The sequence below is a fragment of the Branchiostoma belcheri genome, unplaced genomic scaffold (genome assembly GCF_001625305.1).
Source record: "Branchiostoma belcheri isolate BF01 breed outbred unplaced genomic scaffold, Haploidv18h27 scaffold118, whole genome shotgun sequence".
In the NCBI taxonomy this organism is placed as follows: Eukaryota; Metazoa; Chordata; class Leptocardii; order Amphioxiformes; family Branchiostomatidae; genus Branchiostoma; species Branchiostoma belcheri.
Window position 1 is genome coordinate 757,829 of NW_017802580.1, and position 22,190 is coordinate 780,018.

A 22,190-nucleotide genomic window follows, 5' to 3' on the forward strand; every position below is an offset into this window, starting at 1 on the left:
TCCAGAAATTGATAGCTAAAGCGATTCTGACTACCAAAAAGGTACGTGTCTGCGGGTGGATAAACAATTAAGGTATTAAAGACTCACTGTTCTTTCAATATGAACAAAACTGGTCCTCAGGGCTATGGCTTAAACCAACATGATAACATTTGCACTGATCAAAGATACATTCGCCCAAGAAAAGTATGTCACTATTCGTATTTTAACCCTACCTAGACCGGGCTTTTTTTTGTACATGGGGGGACCGGGGGGGGCGTCTTTTGTATCCCCCCCCAACGAACTCGCGAACGGTATGTCGTATGACCACTAAATTTTTAGAGGATGGTGAACTCGTAAAAATTTATCATATATACAATTTTTATGTCGTTATGACGTAATGTGATTTTATTGGCCAAAACCGTCTAGATAGGTTTTTCCCTGAAAACTAAATGGTATTCAACATAACTGTACCAAAAGTGATTATGACAGAATATTAGGGTGTACTAAGTCTTATGTTGCCCATAGCAACACCGGTGACGTCATAAAATGCCCGTGCCCGATCACTATTTGCTTAATCTACATTAACTTTTGTTTAATGTAAACACGCAAGGTAGCGTGTTATCAATGCCATATCAGAACGACTTGCTTGCTGGTGAGATGTTTGTATTACAGTGCAATGTTTCACGGTGGTAAAATCTGGGCTGAAAAGTTCCCACATGTCATAGAACCCGAACTGTGTTCGATCGTGTTCGATCTGGGGAATTCGAATCGAACCCGCGTTCTATTTCGGGGTCACCTGCGGTCATTTACTATAAAGCGGCAAAACAAGCCTTTCTACCTCCGTGCATTGCAACAGATTAAAAACGACACTTTTCTATAGATACAAACAGTATCCTGAACATTACATGTCCGCTATTATTTTTGGTGGGTATGTAACATGTAGCGAAGCTACTGTCGTATCCTTGAGTGACCTTGAATACTGTAATGATTCTTTACACCAGTATGAATAACACAATGCACACTTTCTGGCGATATGACATGTCTCCAAAACTCGTTCAAACCTGGAAACATGGAGAGTCAAACATACCCCATTTACGGCTCAAAATGACTGTAACGGTTGTCCCGAAAATCGTGTTTTAGGGATTTTTGAAAAATGGCCTCAATTTTGAATTATGGGTAATTTAGTGAGAAAAATGTCAAAAAATGCCATTTTTTCACCAAAATGTCGACAAAAACTAGACTTAAAATCAGAAATTAAAAAATCCCTAAAACACGATTTTTTGTCTTATTCCTAGTCTGCGAAAAATATAAAAATCGGGGATCTGGGGTAATATACGTAGCCAGGTTTGAACGATATTTGCCTAAAAACGTGACATGACATGTACTCGGAAACCCGAAAATGATCGTCTTTCTGAGCGAAATTTTAAAAAATCATTGATTTAACATAAAAAGCTAACATTTAAAGGATGTTAAGACGATAATTTTATTTTAATTTGACGAAATTTACCCCTAAATATTATTTGTGTATTTTCAAATATTTTACGGGTAGTCCAAAACAGGCCAAAATAGCGTCTTGTAACCCGATACCTTTTAGAACGCGCATAGCAATGGGAAAGAATGCCGTAGTGACAGACCGCCGTGTTTGTGTTTTTATATTTTTTGCTGCAGTGCACTGCCTGGTCCCTGTGCTGGCCCCAGCAGCAGGTGAGAAGGCAGTGGAACTGAAGCGTGGCGGAGCAAACGTCGCAGGAACCCGCATCCTCTCTCAGCAGCAGGTGGCAATCACCTGCCCTGCTGATTCCCTCATGTACAGTAAAGGAGGAAACGTATTCTGGGAGACAAACACGGATCCACCTCGAGAAACCAGACAAAACACATGTGGACCAGGCGGCTTTGGCTTTGACTTCCCGTCCTGTGTGGGTAGGTTTTAAGCGGACTTTTACAGGGAAGGTTGTAGTTTCTGAATTACACCACGGACGTTCATTATTACACGAATTATCTTTGTTTTAAGTTACATGACAAAGATAAAAAAGTGGTCTCACCTAGAGCTTTGAAGTAGTCACTCTGGTTATCCTCATTGGGTCAGTCTATTAAACAAGGCAAGAGCGACTGGTAGGAATCTGTATGTGAAAACAAACTCAGAAAGTTCTAAATCTAAACTCAATTTTTTTTTTAATTATTGGTACATATAGGATTATTTAACAACCTGTCAGACGGAAAGATATTCATTTGGTACATATATTAGTATTAAACAAAAGTTTACATAAAAAGTATGCTTGTTACAAAGTAGATCTATGAGAATACAGGCTTGCAGGTATCTTAACATAAAATGGGTATTCCAGACACAGCAAAGAATCTTCAAGTTAACAAAAGTCTTTTAGTCCAACCCCAAGTCTATATAGGGTTAATGTTGGACAGTTCCTGGTTTCATAAAACATGCTACAGCTGTATAATCTCTTTATCACGTCTTCGGGTTTAGACCCAGGGATGAGTCTGGATGCATTTTGTGGCTAGCAAATAATGATAATCCATTTTGCTTTCCTTTAGACGTGAGGTATTTCTCTAACAAGTTTCTGAACGAACACGTCCACTTGGGTTCCAAGCCATCTGATCTGACAAAGTACTGCACCAATAAACTGACCGCCTTCGGAGCCAGCATCAAGACTTTCATGGTTCTCCACTCAGATGTGCAGGTAAGTCACGTGTACATGTGCATTGTAGGTACAATCACGTGTACACGTAGGTCAAATGTGAAGGTCATGTGTATAGGTAGGGCATTAATAGGTCACATGTACAGGTAGGTCACATGTGCAGGTAGGGCACATGCAGCAATAGGTCACATGTACAAGGGGGTCCCATGATTGTACAGGTAGATCCCCTAATATCATGCAGGGGACATATCTGGATAGTTTAATCGCAACCTCCTTCTAATGCACTTGAAAACCATTTATGAAATGACCGTTGTGTATAAATTCTTCTGTTTTGTCTTACGTAGTTAAAGGCTCTGAACAGTCTTGTGCAAAGTAACCAGTTTGGAGGTGCTAACATCGCAGCTGTGTCGGGAGTTGACTGGATGGCTCTTTACAAGACAACAGACCAGTACGAAGTGTTCGTGTGTGATCGAACAAGCGGCAGCCTGAAAACCCAGGTAGGTACGGAGTGTTGGTGAGCAGCTATAAACAACCACAATCCTTACTCTGACATGGGCAAAGAACGTACATGGCGTAAATGTTTCAAACATGCATCTTTAAGTTATTACCTATTATAAACAGGTCACATTTACGTTTGGTTTATGTGACTATTTTTACTTTATATGACACCCTTCTATCCATAACGTGGTTAACCATCAGTGGCTTTAAATTTAGGAGGACGTGCCAAGCGGCTTTTTCAGTGTGCCAAATGTTAACCATCCTGCTGCCTTACCCCGCAACAATTACAAAGCTGGTAGCCAAACATCTACTTTAGTGTGAACAGGGTTAACCTTCCTGCTCGATAACCCGTCACCGAAAATGAACCGGTAGCCATGGTTACGTCGATGTGCTAAAGGTTAACCTTTTCACACTTCCTATTCCCGTAACTAATTAAGCAGCTAATCCTGTGTGCTAAAGGGTAATGGTTTGCTGGATAGCTCCATAACAAATAGAGATCTGGTAGCCAGCCAGCTAATTTAACGTGTTAAAGGTTAACCTTTCTGCTTAGAAACTGCACATTTGTTTATTGTTATCTGACCTGTTACCTGACTTGTTCAGGTTTTCTTACAATCTATCTTGTATCTCTTTGCCCAGGAGCTGAAGAAGAAGGTGTTTGTTGGTTTTCGGCACAGTGGAGGGGCGTGGCGCCTCTATCACTATGACTACCGTACCCCTGGAGCGGCTCATCAGCTGGTCTGAGGGGCGTGGCAGTTACCATGGCTACCGTACCCCTTGAACGGCTCATCAGCTGTTCTGAGTACATGTAAAACACCAACTATTTCTCATTTTTATCTCATAGGCTAGCACTGATAATTCTAAAGAAACAGCTGAAAAGCAAACCTTGCTGGATATAATGTACTAAGTGCAGCATGTAGTTTGGCCATATGCTCATCAGAGTGTGATTATGCTTTATGATTGATGTGTTTGTGTCTAAAGCCTTGGTCACAACCCGCCGTACGTGCTTCTGCGTGCTGTCTACGTGCAAAAACGTGGGCAAACGTAGGGCATTCGTGCGTGGTGAGTACCACTTCCGTACAGAGTCCTACGGATTTTGGAGCACGCAGACACGCCGTAGGACTTTAAGTGCATGTAAAACTTTTTCTACGTGCGGTCTGCGGATTCACCACTCTTACACCTTGCGAAACCGTGCGAGTGACGTGCGTCGATGCCACTCCTTTCCCTCATTTTCAGAAAAAACGTAGCAGACGTAGCCTCCCAAAAAACGTAGACAAAAAGCACGCACGGCGGGTTTTGATGGAGGCTTAACAGTGTGATGTTGCCACATTATTTCAATGTAGTAAGTGAAGCTTGTTCGTTGTGATTTGAAACACCTTAGAAATTGTAAAGTTACTGGCACTCTATCGGCACTTCTTTTGAGGTAGCCTCCAATATTTGACCTTTGTCATGTTCTGATAGATTACGTTTCGTGAACTGGATTGTTGCTTGGATAGGCATGCCTAATACTAGTAACAGACCGTACTTCAACGGTATGAGTTATAATACTCTGGAGACAAATCTGTGCGATTCATGCTTTTGACATTTTGAGTATCACCTTTCCGTAAAATCAACTAAGACCAAAGTCTGCAAAATTTACATCAAGGGCAGGAGTGTGACATGAATGTCAAACATGAATATGAAAAATAAATAAATGCTTTTTGGTTTCTTGAGCAGTATGAGTTGTCTCTGTTATTTTTTTTTTAATGACAAACTTGGTTGGAAGATCACGAGAGTATGTGGGTGGCACCATACAGTTAGAGCATCTGGTCACCAAAATTCCCTACTCGGTTGGGTTAAGGCAGCCTATGGCCAACTATGATTAGTATTTCATACATATGGCTGTAACTTTTGATAGCTTAGTTGCACCACAACTTAACTTCACACAGTTCTAGTAGTACTTGAAATACGTTGAATAAAGGTTATTTTGTTTTCACTACTTCTGAATTTTTGGGTTAAAAATCAACATTTTGGTTAAAAAAAAGCTGTTTACTTCATGGCTTTACGCGCAAGCGGTAACAACACCTTTTATCGGGATATTTTACAAGTAGAAAGCCAACCCCCTATATATTATTTTTGTCCGAGGCTATTTTGTTTTAAAAGACAGTTACATTGTTTTTTTGGGCCCAAAACGACAGAAACAGCTATTTTTCTGTCATTGTTCGTTAAAAAATCGCCACAGTTAAAAAATTTCGACTTATATGCAAATAGCCTCGGACAATTTTGATAGAAAAGTGATAATACGTAAACATGGATTACTCTAAAGATGAATTATGTTGTTTCCAGCTGCGCGTAAAGCCGTTTAAGTCATACTCCGTGAATAAAATGCGTAACAACGCGGGTTTACAGGGAAAACATACAAATGACCGCCGGTAACCCAGAATTCGAACACGCGTTCTATTCGAATGACGTCATATCGAACATGGTGGAACATGATTCGGGTTCGAAACATGTATGTGGCAATCGTGCAGACACACGCCCGAACTCGAACATGAATGTTAGCCTAGGCCGCCTTAACCCAACCGAGTAGGAGCAAAAACAACGGACGTCTAATCTTCTGATAAACATCTGTTCACCCGCTACTCCCGACTGTGATCATCTGTTTGAAATACTTCCAATACCTCAAGTACCTTCACCTAGCCTACATTCGAAGCTAAATGTTTAACCTAAAAATGCCGCTGCGATACCTTAGAAAGCCCAAATTTGAACTTAACATTCTTTTTCCACACAACAGGCTGACTACAAAAACAGCATCAAAAGTTATCACGTCAAGTTTTATTCCATCATAAAAATGACACCAGCAGCTCCAAAAAATGCAGATTTTTACAGCTTCTTAACCGATGTAGGTGGCGCTTTTGCGGCGAGAATGCAGTCCCAAACATAGCTCAGCTTGTACATTGTAAAGTGTGACTTGAGCGGTTCTTCACTGGAGTCAGCTTCCTTATTCAAACTACTTCTTTAATCCATCGAATTCTTTTATTGTTTTCTCCCTGTATGTCCTTGGCCCCTCTCCTAGTCTATAATTCAGTTGTTTCAGGCAATGTGGTCTGTCACTGTCGGTTTCTCCCCCTCTTTGAGTTTTTGTGCCTGTTGTTCATGGGACCGGGTGTATGTTACTGTGCCATCGTTATCTGCCTCTTTTATGTGTTGTTTAACCTTTTCCCAAAGGTCCTACCCCAAAAGCGCCACCTACATCGGCTACATATAGCGGCGAACTTCAGTCAAATAACATAAGGCAGAACTTCAGTCAAAAGCTCTCATAGACACCGAGACGTAAGGTAGGAATATTTGGTTTCTATCCGATAATACTGATCACTTTGTGGTAGGAGGATAGGACCAATACATAAAGTCCAGGAAAATATCCTCATCTACGTGTAACTGGTATAAATATTCGCAGGATTTTTTTTTTAAATCACTCGTAAAGCTACAATATATAGAAGTAGTCAGCCAAAATAAAAGGTAACAAAACCATGCCACAGTTTTATAACTAAAACGCATTTGATAAACCATTAAAACATGTAAAACTTGCTAAAACAGCACAACAGAAGCACTTCACACTTTTGAAGTAATATCGACCACTTATCCGACCGATTCATCTGAAATACCATAATTCTAAATCATTTACATACACTTCGTCATTATTTGTGATTTTCGTTTGGTTGTAAATTAAAAGATCCGGTTCCATCTTCATTGGGACGCTTGGAGCATGTATTTACATTTCCATAATCATTCGTTAACGTTGTACACCGGGTTCTGGTACATCTGTCTCGCAGAGTCTCGCGAGAGCCTCGCACGTGGGATCAGTATGCGCTGTTGAAGTAGGCGCTGTGCATTTTGGGAAGGCCATTGATTGTGACTGGCTATATCCATCTTGCGACGAATCTGTCAATGTCAAAAAATGGAAATAGTTAAACGTTTGTTCAATGATACGCAGCAACCTGTGATTCCATGAACGTATGTGTTTTACATTATACCACAATGTGGTTATCAAGGACAGACAAGAGTACTCTTCTAAAAGTCTGACGAAATATGAAGAATCGGTCCGCCCAAACCTGACGTTCAATAAGAGAGTACGGGAAGGGGAGGTTGGTCTGCAGGACAGTGGCCTGTTGGTTACCATAATGGCAACACTGAAATTTCAGGAAAGGCATCTATAGGGGCACCTCGTTCTACCTAAGGATGAACTAAACTGTGGCTGTTCTGGTCTTTATTGACAGTTACACTCGTAAAAAAGTCGTGATTTTGTGACATGTCTCTTACCTTTTTAGCACGCCAAACCACCAGTATTACCAGAATTGTGACAATGACTGCAGCGCCAACACATAGGACTAAGATGTATATAGGGTTGTTGTACCATACTGAAAGGAAAAAATATGGTAATCTTTACAGCTTAAAAAAATATTGTTTTTTAGTACTTGGCATGTTATTACGGAAATGAGTTACAAATATTACTCTCTAGGCTACTCAGAACTTTATTTTGTTGATGTTATATCACATATACAGCATTCAAATGTAATGACGATTACAGAGATGTGCCTGTACCGTATTTGCTATATCGTATCGGTATATATTATGTATATATCTTCTATAATACATTCGTGACTGGTTGAAACTGCTACTTTAGACAGTAACTTTTGTTGTCTATAGACAATCCTGACATTGATGAGATTATAGTTTTTATTCATTTGAGATTAATCAACAACAAAACTATGACAAATATGCTCACCATAACTTTCCCCCTCTCCGGTCACCTCTGAAAACGAGACAGGAATGCATTAATATATACATGTATGATAGATATTTAAGCCATGTGATTGTTTAAATTGTCTGTTTGAGTTGCTGGATAAACGATTAACATTTCAATCATTTTGTTGTTCATTAGTGTCAATGTCAGAAATGCTTGTTATTCTTGGTAACTAAATACTTAAAATTTACACACACGTTAAGCCGACAAAACGTTCTTCTTTTGATATCAAACCGGAAAAAAGACAGAAAATTATTGCATTATAAATTTATTACAAAAGCAACAAACTTTTTAGAAGGGGCAATGTACCTGAGATGCTGGTGACAGTGTGGTCTATTTGCAGACCGCCAATGTTTGCCTTTCCTTCCAACACAGCTAGGACATCATCACTAGCAATGGGTGTGGCCGTGGGTGAGTTAAAACGAGCCATGAAGTCCACTCTAACACTTCCGCGACTGTAAGATAACCAATCAACAAACGTGAGGTAGAATATAAAACCTGTCGTCAACACAGCGCTTAATCGTTATACATATTCGAGCCATGGAAAGTGAGATGCGAATCAAATGACTATTGTGTTATAATACCCATTGACTAAATGTAATAGTGTAATCTCCTAAGGATTCAGTACCATTAAAATACAGCACACATATGTGACACAACAAATACAGAGATATTAATTTTGAGATATTAATTTTAAAGAATAACTTACGAAAAGCCCGTAACCTCCACAGAGTGATATGTGCCCCCAAGGTCGCTGTTCCTGTACACACTATCCAGCTATGGAAACGGAGGTAAAACCAAAACTTGAATTAGTTTTCCTAGAAATGCAAAGAAAAAAATCACAATGGAGTTTTTGGCTATATCTTGTAATAATTCATTCTATACTAACCTCTTCCTGGACCTCTGCAGCCAAATTCTTGAACTCATCAGATGTTTGATCCTCCAGTTCATCCTTCCACTCCCGATTTTCAATCTTTATGACGCCTCTGAACAAACGTGTTTCCACTGAAATGGGTACTAGGACAATAGGATGTGTCGGGTTAAGAGCGTACACAGCGTACACAAGTAACAGAAATAGCATTTACCCTTACTGCTACTACAATCATGTCAAACGAGGTGGCACCGCACCACCAATGTTGTTGTTTTAGTTTACCTTGTGGAGATGTTTATAAAACATCCCGCTATATTACACTTTTAATTACCTTCTGTAGTTGCTGTCGGTGCAGTGCTTGTTTCATACCCTTTGGTTGTTGTCGCCCTTTCTGTTGTTGTAGGGTGAGCTGTAGAACTATTTGATTCCCGAGTTGTAATGCCTGGGCCTGTTGTAAACTCGGCGGTAGACCTGACCAAACGGATCGTGCTTTCATCCACTTTAGTTGTAGATGCTTTTTCAGTTGAAATCCGGTTATCATTAGTTATTATAACAACGACTTTTGTTTCACAGGACAATGAATCTACAGCGTTGTCTCTGGCCTCAACTATCATTGAAACCGCTGAGAAAGTGTTGTTAATCTGTGGTACTTCAGTCGCAACGTAAATCCGACCAGTGGACGGGTCAATGCCGAACAGACTTGCCAGTTCTCCTGTTAGGGACTTAAAACTGTAGGAAACGTCACCGTTTGGACCGTTGTCGGCATCATCTGCTTCTATAGTCGCGAATTTTGTCCCTTTTGTAAGATTGCCAGAAGTAACCTCAATACTTTCATCTTCCGGACACTTCGGAGCTGAGTTTGTGCTTACTTTGGTCACGATCATACGGAAAGTGACTTCGTCTGTTTTCGGTGGTAAACCGTGATCTGACGCCCTGACTCTCAATACGTACGTTCCACTTTCCAAGGCACTGCTGACGGTAACACTACCGTTTGTGGCATCGATGGAAACAAAGGGACTGACACTTGTGATTCCGTACGTGATTCTGGAGTTATCATCGGACTTGTCAGCATCAGAAGCGTGGACAGTAGTCACGTGAAAGCCGATCGGGGAGATGGATTGAAGATTGTACTCGGTTTCAGGGGGGATGCTGATGACAGGTTTGTTGTCATTCTGGTCCGTTATGTTTATATTTACCGTGGCTGTTCCGGTAAGTGTCGGCACTCCTTGATCAAATGCTTCAACAGTGAGACTGAACGACGCGAGCTCCAACGATTCGAAGTCAAACTCAACGACTGAAGTTATGATCCCTGAAGTAGGGTGTACCGCAAAGTTTTCACTGTCCAAACCTGTTTGGGCAAGCCTGTACCTGACCTCACCGTTACGTCCACTGTCAGTATCGTTTGCGAAAACTGTAAGAATAGGTGAGCCAACGGGCTGGTTTTCGGGGATTGTGGCATCATATCTCTCCTTCTGGAAGACTGGGGGATGCTCATTGGGTAGGTTCTCTTCACTGCAGTCCTTTCCTTGGAACCCAGGGAAGCATGCACACCTGTTTGGGGCGACACACGTACCTTGGCCGGAGCAGTCACCTTTGCTGCTGCAGTTTGCAACGTTACAGGAAACGCCTGACCAGCCAGGATCGCAGCTGCATGTGTCAAACCTCACACAGCTTCCGTGGCCTGTATCAAAAAATACAATTCTACAGATATCTGCGGGAACTACTCGTATACAAATAACAATAAAGTGCCAACTATCGCAGTCTCAGTATGATTAACATGAATTGGAATATTACGATACATGACATTGTGCAGTGAATTAGCATACTTAAGAAGTCAGTACTCACCAGAGCAATACTGCAATGCTTCACAAGAGAAGTTGGCACAGTCGTTCCCGGTGTACCCACTGTCACACTGACACAGGTTAGGCTCTATGCAGCTGCCGTGGTTAGTGCAGTTATTCTGTTCAGTACAGTCTGGGTGATCACAACTTGCGCCGCTGAACCCAGGGAAGCAGCTGAAACATCAACGCAACAGAGGAAATCATGTGAGGAAGGAGTATTGTATTATGGTGTCCTCCCTGGCTAATTTGGCACTTTGAACTTTCCATCATTTTCTCACAAAGAAATTTAGAAAGAAGTATAGTTGTACTGAATATTGATACCTGGGTACAAAGGGTTATGAATATGATTTTTTTGGACCATATGGATGACGTCATCACATTCTATTGCCCCAAATGTAATTATCTTTAAAGTTATAATATAGCACTTTGGTACAAGTAACTGAAATAAAAGTATGATTTTCATGTGCATAATGGTCGAAGCTACAAACTTACGTTTGCACAAATTGATATCTACTAATTATCCGTAGTAATTAGAGAATAACCTAATTGCCTAATTAAAATTTAGTTATTCTCTAATAACTACGGGTAATTAGTAGATATCAATTTGTGCAAACGTAAGTTTGTAGCTTTGATCATTATGCACATGAAAATCATACTTTTATTTCAGTTACTTGAACCAAAGTGCTATTATAACTTTAAAGATAATTACATTTGGGGCAATAAAATGTGATGACGTCATCCATATGGTCCAAAAAATCATATTCATAACCCTTCTGTACCCAGGTATCAATATTCAGTACAACTACAGTTCTTTCTAAATTTCTTTGTGAGAAAACGATGGAAAGCTAAAATGCCAAATTAGCCAGGGAGGACACCTTAAAAACAATTTTTGGGAAACTGCTAAGAACACGCTTGGGTGCTTTTAAGGTGCATGAGCACAATTTCTCCTAGAATAGATCACAAACGTGACGAATTAAAAAAAAAAAACTTACTTGCATTCCCTTTGCCATTCAGAACTGTTGACGCAAACCCCGTTTTCATTGCATTCTTGCAGTTCAGGGCAGCTTTGGGCTTCACTGCAGTCCACACCCTGATACCCGCTGTAACACTGGCAGATGTTGGGACCAACACAGTCTCCTTGGCGGGAACACTGGTTAACTTCAGGACAGTCCGGTGTAACACAGGAGCTGCCGGTCCAGCCCTGCTCACAGTGGCAGACATCTATGTCCACACAGCTTCCGTGCCCTGCGTCACAAACACACGTTTTCCTCATTACAGTAATCAATATTAGATTCCCAAAAAGTCAACATAATGTTGCCTATCATCATACATTGTACGCTACTCTATTGTGAGAAAGATATATGGGATATGAACTTACCAGAGCAGAAATCCAACGCTGCACATGAGAACTGGTCACATTTGTCACCTGTCCACTGCTCATCACACAAACAGGTATCGTAGTCCACACACACTCCGTGGTCTGTGCAGTTAGCAACATTTCCGCACGTGGGGATCTTGCTGCAGTCAGCACCTAGGGTGTAAAGAAATTGTTGATTAAAATAAGTGAACGAAAATTGTTGTTTAAGAGATTGGTACGCACACCTAAAGAAATCCAAATACACAATTCAAACAGCATTATGCTTACCGATGTAGCCCGGCTCACATCTGCAGACATCTGTGGTAATGCAGATCCCGTGACTCATGCTGGTACAGTTATTGACGGCATAACATGTCGCTATATGATTTGAAAAAAAGCAATAAAAAATCCAATTCAACAACTGTAAGTTTACTGTTTTACAATTTATATTAATAAAACTGAGAGACAGCAAAATATTACGATGTAAAATAAGGGTGGAGAATATTATAATTTGATGAACATATGCAGTAGAAGAAATATTTTGACGAAATGAAATGATGGTACCGATCCGATCGGACCCGAGACCTTGTTGAACTTTACATCAGTGGTGAACTTTCACAAAAATGACTTATTTTGCGTAGATAAAGAGAGTGATATTATTGTCCTTTCTGTCAAACGAAAAATTATCAATTACCTTGTTGATCACAGGCTGCTCCCTCCCATCCGGGCAGGCACATACAAAACCCCAGCTCACATTTCCCGTGATCCTCGGAGCAGTCTGTGCAGTTTCCAACGTTACAGTCTTCACCAGACCAGCCCGTTATACAGTCACAGGTTCCGTTCACACAGCGACCCCTACCGGAGCACTGGTTTGGACAACCTGAGAGGGTGTAGATATATGAGAATTAAGAGCAAACAAAATATCAAGGTTTTGTTTTCAACATACTTACGTGCAAGGGAGAATGAAGTTCTGATGTAAATACTTTCGTGTGAATTAAAAAAACAACATAGAATACAAAAGATTTAGAGAAACTAAGGAAGCAAAATGCATGTAAGCCGACGTTATACCTTTGAAAACCTCCTGTTCAGTGAAGGTTGTGTCGTTGGTGATTGACACGTCAAAGACGCATTCATTAAGAAGTGTGCCGGTCAGCCCGAGAGCGATACACATTTCTTCAGCTTTCTGAAACGAAAATAAAACATCAAGAACCTTATAAGTTACATTCTGTTTTTTTTTTAATTTACAACAATGTAGGTGATTTAATAAATTGAATATAGTTATGAGTATCTTGTCATTGTGCACGTGTCACTCCCAACATCTCAACATGAAAAGAAATAGAAGCAGTAAAAATTATTACTTCCTTTTGCTCCTGAGTCAGTCCATCTATGCCGACAGAAGGACGGTGGTTCGGGTCAGAATAGGCAGGATCCATGACGTCATCAGGATGGAAGTTAGAAGAGTTCCATGACCAGGACCCCATCAGACCTGAGCCGTAGTGGGTTTTATTTATCCGCCCTAGAAAGTCAACAACAAGTGTCCCAGCAAGTGTCGAAACAAATAGGTGAAAGTGAAGATCTTCAAAGTATGTGTTAGAATTTTTTTATACAATGTAGTTTTAGGCATTAGCAAGTCAACAGAAAAATAAATAAAACGGTTTGGCTCAGTACTAAGAACAGAAAATAATAAAGTAATCAACTGGACAAGGAAAAGAGGTAGGCACAAAACCACTTGGAAAAGAACTCTGGCGGATGACTTGGTATCTTCGAGTATGAGATTATACATGCGATCAGTAAAGAAGATGACCAAGGACTGAATCAGATGGAAGGAGAAAACCAAGGCCTAATGTCTCGCAAGGAACGAAGAGCATGATATTAAATAAGTAACTAAGTAAGTACAGTTCACAAGCACTAAACAGGCGAGAGTAACTATAGAAAGCAATGGTGGCCAGTATTGTTGACAGATGTGAAGATGGTGATACTTACAAGTTTCAGCAAATACAGAAGTGTCGTTGTACACAGTGCCGTCAGGACCAGTGAAGTCATTGTCACCATCGTCGTCCATGAGCCCACACAGTCCCTCCGTGTTGCCCTTGAACGTGGCAGTGGGGCTGAACAAAATGTTCACAAACTGTCGGCCCATCTTTGGTGAATACCGGATGTCAAAGGACACAGTTGCACCTGGTTGTTTGGGATGAGATGGAGATCATTAGAATTACAAAATGTCATTCAGATCATTGCAAAACTCTCGCCAGTTGTAAAGGTACTAGTAATCGATTTATGTTCGCATTACCTGATGCAAATGTGATAGACACGATGATAACAGCCCCTGACTCCGTAGCGTTTGTAGAAGGTTGCTGAGCCAGGAGATGGATTGTTCCGTTGTTCATGGGATATTTCTCTCCGACAGAAAGTTGACACAGTTCACCATCAATCCTGAATCAACCAAATTACAAAGCATGCCATTTAAATAAGTTTTTTATGTCTTGAACTTAACTACTTGTTACCTCAAAGGTAAATCATTATCAATGGGAAAGGTTGATGAACACATATTTACTGTACAAAATCATATTAGCTATACACATAGATACAGTGGAAATCTCACCTTATGTTTGGGACGTCCTTTTCTGTTGCATTCTGTAACGTCATCAGAGTGATAACGCTGTGCCCAGCCTTCACTGCAACTCCACCAATCAGAGAAGCACCTTTATACGCGTACATCCGGGTTTGAACGCCAAAGTCATTGGAGACGCTCTTACAGTCCCAGAACTCACCAATTCCATGGTAGTCGTATGGTTTTCCTAACACGAAGACAACTATTAATACCATCAGAAATAAACGTTGAGGTTATGACTACACTCTAAACATGGTTCATTTATGTTAGGGGGAAAATAAGTTATTGTACATATTGTTTCCCTTTGGGCCATCCTGAATAGTCACGTCTCAATCACATGATAAACAGCAGAAGATATCTCTGAAATAGATTCAGATGCCGTATAAGATAATCAAGGACACAACTTAGGAAACAATCATTACCGTCCAGTGTCTGGAGATGTGGGTCCCCTCCAATAGGACGAGGACGGCGCAGCTCACAACAGTCGCCGAACCACTGACGCGAGCACACACAGGATGACTGACAGCTGTGTGTTGATGTGATGCAACGTCCGTTTCCGGAGCAGCCTATAATTTTTAAATAGTAAAAAATGACATGTGCCACGTTCAGAAGTAAACCTCCTGAACCTCTCTTCTCTTCAGTCTCTGTACCTACAGATGTGTATTCTAAAAAAAGATAGATGAGTAACCTCCCCTTATAAAGATTGTCAGAGTGCATCTTCAATCAGGTCAACTATTCACCCAAACTATTCCTACAGAACCGTAAACAAAGTCTTTATTTCCATTCATTTTTAAATATTGATAGATAATTGTACCTTGGCATGGCCTGCAGTCTGGCTGTCTACAGTCCGGCCCCATCCTCCCCACCACACATGTAGGCGGGATCCCGCACTCTGTCTTCTGTGGACACTTACAGGCACAGTCTTGCCACTCTGGTTCCTCGTCATTCTCACAGTCAGGACAGCTGTGTAAGATTGACAAAGGCATATTGTATTAGAGAATAATGTATGTTCGTACATCGTCTCTTAAACTTAATACATTTCATGTCTTAGGAGCTCAATGATCCAGCGTTCCATCTTATTCAAGAAACGTAATAATCTTATATCTTACAATTTACACATTAATAGTGATCCTGGTGTATCAGAAAGATACTCGGACCTTTTTCTTTACCTATAGGTAGTGTTTTTACTAAATAATCAGTACCTCACCTGTCAGAACAGATGCAGCCTTGTGGCCCCAGAACCGACTCGTGGCAGTTGTTGCAGGTGCACTTACACGGGCAGCTGCCGTCACTCTGCACCGCATCCCTGCTACCGTCTGGGCAGGTGCAGGAACACTGTGAAGACGAGATGAATTTGAAGTCAGTATTGCCTTGACCAGCAATGAGCATCCTGAAATGATGATGCGCAAATCGCTTTTGACGTAGGTAGTACAGTGAGTAATTCGATTCAAAAAAGAATCTCCACCTCGCCACTTGTAATATGGCGTTCAGCGAAACTTGTGTATGAATTCAAGTTAAAGTAGAAGGTACTAAAAGTAATGATTCACTGAAAACTACGACATATAACACAATGAAACATGATATGGTACGTAACAATGCTTACCTCACATCCCCCACTGCTGGTCAGTTCCGATATGCTGTTGTCAGGACACAGACATGGGCAGTGTAGATGCCCCTGACTGTTCACCGTTTTGAAGTCTCCATCGGGACACAGCTGACAGTTACATCCGCCACCGGAAATGTGCGGATGCTGTTTTGAAGAAACAAAGGGAACTTTGAGTAATGTGAGTAATCGTTGAGTAATCATCGTGACTTGCATCTAGGACCGATATGTAATATAATATAATATAATATAATATAATATAATGATATATGGGCCTGTAACCTTTGTTAGCATGTTGGAGAAACCTTTATATCATACATAAGGAACACTATTCATACCGTGAAGCTTATGTTTGCACTTCCACAGTGGCAAGGACACATGCAGAAGCTCTCGTCAGTAGGATGACGCCTCCCCGTTGCTCCACCAGGGCATAAACATATGTTCCTACAGGTGTCAATGCTGGACGGCTGCTCTTGGCAGTCTCTGAAACATAGTAGAATAATTGATAAATGTACATTAGATACTTTATTGTTGTTGCTTATTGAATCATTGATAGACACCTTTAAGTTTACAGTCTTAATTTTGCTCCCATATTAGATAAACATTTCAATACCCAAACATAGTAGCTGAGGCAACCTACATTTTGTTGGCCTTTACATTTTAAAGTACACTCTTATAGGCAGTTGGTGTCAAACAATCAAGAAAGGTTTCTAACCTGTCAGACTCCATCCACTCTTCACGTCTCCATAGTTGTTCCTGATAATACTCGTCGTTTCCAACTGTAACCTTCAACGCTCCTTTAAGATAGTCCATTGATGACGTGACGCCGACGTATTGTGGTCTGTCTGAATACGGGCACTCAGTAGAACAGGACTGGGCTGATACACGCAGGAGTGCTTGGGACTGAATGGAGGTGGTGATAGTGTATCCAAAAGTGTCCTCTTCGGCATTCAAATCTGGACAGAGATAAAATATCGAAAAAAAGACTGATTTTGTTAGCATAAAATTATACTGATATATGGTAACACGGCAGGTAGCCATATTATAATTCACATTTATTCTTCATAATTGAATAGACACGCGCCATAACATGTATAGAAACTGGCGTACCTAGAGGGCTGGTCCAATCATTGACTTCATTTTCTCCAGATGTGGGAAACTCGATGAAAAATCTTGGTTTGACTTTTAGCTCCAGCATGATGAGATGATCACTTTCGATTGCTGCTCCCGAGTAGGACGATATCCCAATTTTTGCACTGCCCTTTATTTGAAAAAAAAGTAGAACTTTGTCAACTGCGAATGGTTTGTAATTATAAAGGTTTTAGAACAGGAGAACAACACAGCGAGTAATTTAAAATTGTCATTAGTCGTAAAACAGATACGTTTCAGGTAGAGATTTGTCGAACGCTTTAATCAATTGAAATATGATTATACAAGCTGTTGGATATAGTAAACCACTCACAGATTCTTTATTCTGGTCAAACTCGAACATTTGACTTCCTTCTTGAGGTTTCCAGCTACCTCCGCCGTCAATGTCAGGTTTGGTCACGGTAGATGACATCTGTATACTGCCTGGACCCTGAAGGATTGATTAAAATAGAGTTACGGTGGACGCAGGGTTATGACAATTTTACATCAAAAGACATATGATTAACATTTTGATAATGATGATAATGAACATTTTATTGACACAGAAATATAATAATGATGATAATGAACATTTTATTGACACAGAAATATACAGCAAAACCAAGTGGATATTTTTAGGAAAAGCGCCTCTCATAGCATTTTGTATTTATTTATTTATTTAAAATTGCAACATGACAACACGAGGTGTGCACTAGGCAGCAAGTATGCTGATAGCGTGCACACCTAACACATACCTGGACATATGACATAGAAAAACAACAATAAATAGTTAGAGCAAAATATATACACAAATAACAATTTTCATATAGATTACACCTATACTTAAAATCAGATATTATAACTATTTTAGTATTTTGTATCAAAACATTGGTGTCGTGGTGGTGTTATGACAATATTGTTTTGGCTGTTGCATTTAAAAACCGATTTAATTGTACCTACCTCAGCAGAGATTTTATACTCTGTGTCGATGTGTGCCCATATTTTGGCCGGTATACACAGTTGTGTGCCTACACACAGGGACACATAGATAGGAGCCAGCTCCGTCCGGAAACTGCCCTGGGTCCATGTCCTAATCGGATGGAAACGATTCAAATCAATAGATACAACACAGAAAGGCAAATATCGCTTAGCACAGGAATAAATCATATTACAAAGCAATATTGTATCTCAGATAACGGTTTCTTTTCCAGCTCATATTGTGATGTTTGTTACGGTAAGGTATTTTTAAGAATGTAAATAAAATGTCTTGTTGGGCATGGGCCATGCCTGGATCCCTAACCTATTTTAGCTACCCCTCCACAAATAGATAATAAAGACTCTAACTAAAGATAGGTTTTGTAAGCAGGTTGTGTTGGACCTACATTACCTCTTCAAAACGTCTAAAGAACCTTCCAGTCCCACTTGTAGTTTTCCACCGATGAAGAAAGCTCCGACCTTTTTAAGCGTTGGTGTTTTAAACTCTGACGTCGAAACTGCAAGCGAGAGCTTGATATCAGCTGAGAGCCGCCCACTTGTAGATAGTTCGATATTGTAACTATCGGTGGAGTCCTGAAAAATATATTGTATTACGCAAGGTTGTACTCACTCTCTCTCTCTCTCTCTCACACACACACACACACGCACACACACACACACACACACACACACACACAAACATATATTGCATTTATATTGCATGCAATATTTAACATTTACAGTCGGAAGTGTCGATATCATTTTGTTTTTGCTGCGTAGTGTTCCTGTGGGTAGATCGTGTCGTATTTCCTTAGTCGCTAAAGTAATTAATTAATGGACGTTTGCAACGCATTAAAAAAAGTAAATATGTGGTATAGTGCGGGATAAATTGTCTCTCGCTTCATTTTTTTCAAAAGTTTCTCCAACAGAAACTAAGCGATTTATTTGTAAAACATGCCAATCTATTGTAAGTTCTTTGAATTTTCCAATATCAAATCTACGCATAGTAAATCTGCGTGTACGGTTTGTCGCCTAAAACGATGTACATATGTTCTTTGCATTTGACGATATTCAATCTCTGCCTATGGGTACCGTTAAACAGCCATACCGAGAATTGGTCCTTGATGACGATGTCCAAAGAATACTTAGCTGGAGACGCGGTAACATCCTCCCGTCGTCGTCTTCTTGATGGCGTTGTCATGGTGGACCTGCTCAGGATAGGCTCCACCTCTACTAATGTGTACTCATCCACTGGGGTGATCTTTAGTACCTAGAGGATTTTCTAACATTAGATTACTATCGTGGAAACATTGGTGGCAACAAAGTAAGGTGTTTTTAAAACTTACAGGTGTTATTGGAATTCCCGACCAACTAACCATCTCACGCTAATACTGACTTTTGCCAGCAGCCTGCCACTCCTTCTCCCCACCACCACGTCGCCAGTCTCCAGGTCCACTTCTCTTCCCGCAGAGTCCACGATGAGCAGCCCGTGTGCGCCCTCCGGTCCGCCCGAACACGGCAGGGAAGCAGGAAGGGTCACCCCGTCCTTCCTCATCAGTTCCTCACGGAAGCTAAGAGGATAAAATCCACCCGATGCATTAATTGTAATCGGTATAGAGATCTATTACACGACTGGTTCCTACATTCCCATACTTCTTGCGGCTGCTTTGCCTGTGGCAGACAATTGTAATAAGAAAGCTGCAGCCCAGCTGGGTACCATGGGATTAAATGACTTCAACTTACTTAAAAGTTGTGAAGCAGTCCTGCAGCTCAGTTTGTATGAAGACACCAAGCGGGGTTGATGTCTGTTGGGTAACCTGCTCCAATATCCCGTTGCTATGGTTACTAACAATGATGTCACCAACTGACAGGTTGACAGGGAGATCTCTCGTCAGCAGATGGTAGCTACCTTCTCCTTCATTCATAGCCCGGGATCCAATACACTTGTAGACAGGGGCATCTGTGAAAAACATTTATGGCAGGTTTGAATGTCATGTGAAAATATTACTCCTAACATCACTCTTACCATCGTACTCCAAAAAAGGTAATATTCAAATGTCTACAAGAAAGTACAAGGTAATGAGAACATCTCAAAAGATCAATACTTTAGTTCTGTATTAAGGATGCTTACCATTATACATAGAGCACCAACCACACCCCAAACCCTCAAACAAACAAAAAATCTGCCGATACTCACCTTCCGTGATGACACAAACAGTTTTCCCATCAAGCGTCCCATTGCCACTCAGCACCCTTTCCACCTCAGACAGTTCAGGAGCTCCCTCGTTCTTCTTCATGTCCACAGCCATCTCCAGCTGAACCTCCTGGCTGAAGTCACTGTAATCCAGCATGTCCTCCAGAGTAGCAGGGTGCGCCACTATCACGGTGTAACTGTCTGTAGCGGAAACGCAAGACAATTCTCTGTTGTTTTGAAAGCTTAGGTACAATCAATATGTTTGAAACCCAAAAAGGATATACGTGCAACATTGTCTCGAGTATACGTAACGGGTACAATTGTTGGTGAAGGTGAGATATCTAAGTAATAAGATTACGCTAAAACAGATACTCTACGTAGCAAATGGATGTGATTTTGGCAATGGTCAGACGTTTTAGGTAGCATCCACTCTCTCGTCAGTAACACAGATAACTTGTGTAGAAATGCTCTAGTTCTTGCTTATAAACCTGCATTTCCGCACAAGTTCTCTAGTGTCACTGACGAAAGGTAGTGGATGCTACCTGAAAGGTCTTCCAAAATTATATCCAGGTGCTTGAGTTACTGTTTTTAAACTGGTACAATCGTTACATGTTTCCCTACCTGTCTTTATTACTTGTTCCACCTTGTGTAGTACACCGTTTGCCTGAGGACTGGACAGCACCTGACCGATCCGAATGTCCAGGTCCCCTTCATTCACAAACATGGTGGCTCCCCAGCTGGAGAAGCGGACAGGACACCGGTACAGGATGTTGTCTTCCAGCGGGACGTACTCGACGTTATGGCCGATGAGAATCTTCTCAATACGCGTGGTGTCGTTGTACAGTGGGTGGATGAAGCCCTTTGGGCATTGATCTTCATTCCACACTTTGCAGTAGCCTTCATCCTAATGAGATGAAACTGTAGACTTACACCACGTAATATACTCCATGTTATAGATCAAATTCCATACGCAATTCCATTTGGTAAAGCATATTATTTATCTTGACAACTTACCAGTTCCTTAAAGCAACCTTCTACATCTTGACATCTCAGACATGACTCCACGGTAGTTCCTGAGAGGGAGGGGTTGCATTGCCATTGCTCACAGTCAAGAACCTAAAGAATTGATATGCGCATTAGTATCTGCATGGCATTCAACAAAGACAAATATATGACGCAAAGAAATACACGTAATGCACTTATTAATTGCCAGTTGTTACTATTAGTTCGCAATAACATTATTGGAGTTTTGAGAAAAACTACCTCTATTTGGCTCGAGCATTTGCCCCTTTTCCCCACAGTGAAACAGCTGTGGTAGAACCACGACGTCGTACATGGTGATACGTCCGGTCCTCTGTACAGCCCGGAATCACAACTCTGTCTTTCTTCACACCATCCACATCCAACCTCCCGGGTACAGGTTCTGCAGTTGGTGAACCGGTTGCAGTAACTGACGGTGCATGCTCGCCCCTAGATTGAAGGAATTTTTCATGTTGATGTGGAATGCAATAAAATGTATATTTGATACCAATCTCGATATATATCCAACATCCAAATATGTCTCTGTTCCTCTCACTCAGTCTCTCTCTCTCTATATATATAATGGTATCTGTCTATATACATATCCAAATATCTATATTATATATCTATATCTATCCTTCTCTCTCTCTGTCTCTCTCTCTCTCTTTATATATATATATAT

The 22,190-nt window shown here is 40.8% G+C and overlaps 2 protein-coding genes across 2 annotated transcripts in view; one reads left to right on the forward strand and one right to left on the reverse strand.

The window, feature by feature from the left end:
• The window catches only part of LOC109462515, a 23,524-nt gene extending 19,310 nt beyond the window's left edge, over window positions 1-4,214 (forward strand). Inside the window, exons 17-20 of the mRNA XM_019759068.1 lie at window positions 1,648-1,899; window positions 2,527-2,672; window positions 2,975-3,127; window positions 3,765-4,214. Coding sequence (XP_019614627.1) covers window positions 1,648-1,899; window positions 2,527-2,672; window positions 2,975-3,127; window positions 3,765-3,869 — 656 coding nt within the window. The 3' untranslated portion in view covers window positions 3,870-4,214. The remainder of the gene's footprint in view (window positions 1-1,647; window positions 1,900-2,526; window positions 2,673-2,974; window positions 3,128-3,764) is intronic.
• A 1,705-nt stretch (window positions 4,215-5,919) lies between these two features.
• LOC109462516 overlaps window positions 5,920-22,190 on the reverse strand; it is a 30,846-nt gene continuing 14,575 nt past the window's right edge. The window contains exons 8-35 of the mRNA XM_019759069.1: window positions 21,110-21,392; window positions 20,492-20,689; window positions 20,038-20,254; window positions 19,691-19,865; window positions 19,403-19,564; window positions 18,707-18,888; window positions 18,280-18,409; window positions 17,654-17,770; window positions 17,272-17,452; window positions 16,907-17,132; window positions 15,403-15,551; window positions 14,580-14,775; window positions 14,268-14,410; window positions 13,961-14,155; window positions 13,336-13,493; window positions 13,046-13,160; window positions 12,672-12,857; window positions 12,266-12,355; window positions 11,999-12,151; window positions 11,613-11,865; window positions 10,625-10,794; window positions 9,111-10,460; window positions 8,798-8,925; window positions 8,618-8,685; window positions 8,218-8,363; window positions 7,891-7,917; window positions 7,425-7,522; window positions 5,920-7,046 (exon numbers count right to left, since the gene is read on the reverse strand). Coding sequence (XP_019614628.1) covers window positions 6,891-7,046; window positions 7,425-7,522; window positions 7,891-7,917; window positions 8,218-8,363; window positions 8,618-8,685; window positions 8,798-8,925; window positions 9,111-10,460; window positions 10,625-10,794; window positions 11,613-11,865; window positions 11,999-12,151; window positions 12,266-12,355; window positions 12,672-12,857; window positions 13,046-13,160; window positions 13,336-13,493; window positions 13,961-14,155; window positions 14,268-14,410; window positions 14,580-14,775; window positions 15,403-15,551; window positions 16,907-17,132; window positions 17,272-17,452; window positions 17,654-17,770; window positions 18,280-18,409; window positions 18,707-18,888; window positions 19,403-19,564; window positions 19,691-19,865; window positions 20,038-20,254; window positions 20,492-20,689; window positions 21,110-21,392 — 5,652 coding nt within the window. The 3' untranslated portion in view covers window positions 5,920-6,890. The remainder of the gene's footprint in view (window positions 7,047-7,424; window positions 7,523-7,890; window positions 7,918-8,217; window positions 8,364-8,617; window positions 8,686-8,797; window positions 8,926-9,110; window positions 10,461-10,624; window positions 10,795-11,612; window positions 11,866-11,998; window positions 12,152-12,265; window positions 12,356-12,671; window positions 12,858-13,045; window positions 13,161-13,335; window positions 13,494-13,960; window positions 14,156-14,267; window positions 14,411-14,579; window positions 14,776-15,402; window positions 15,552-16,906; window positions 17,133-17,271; window positions 17,453-17,653; window positions 17,771-18,279; window positions 18,410-18,706; window positions 18,889-19,402; window positions 19,565-19,690; window positions 19,866-20,037; window positions 20,255-20,491; window positions 20,690-21,109; window positions 21,393-22,190) is intronic.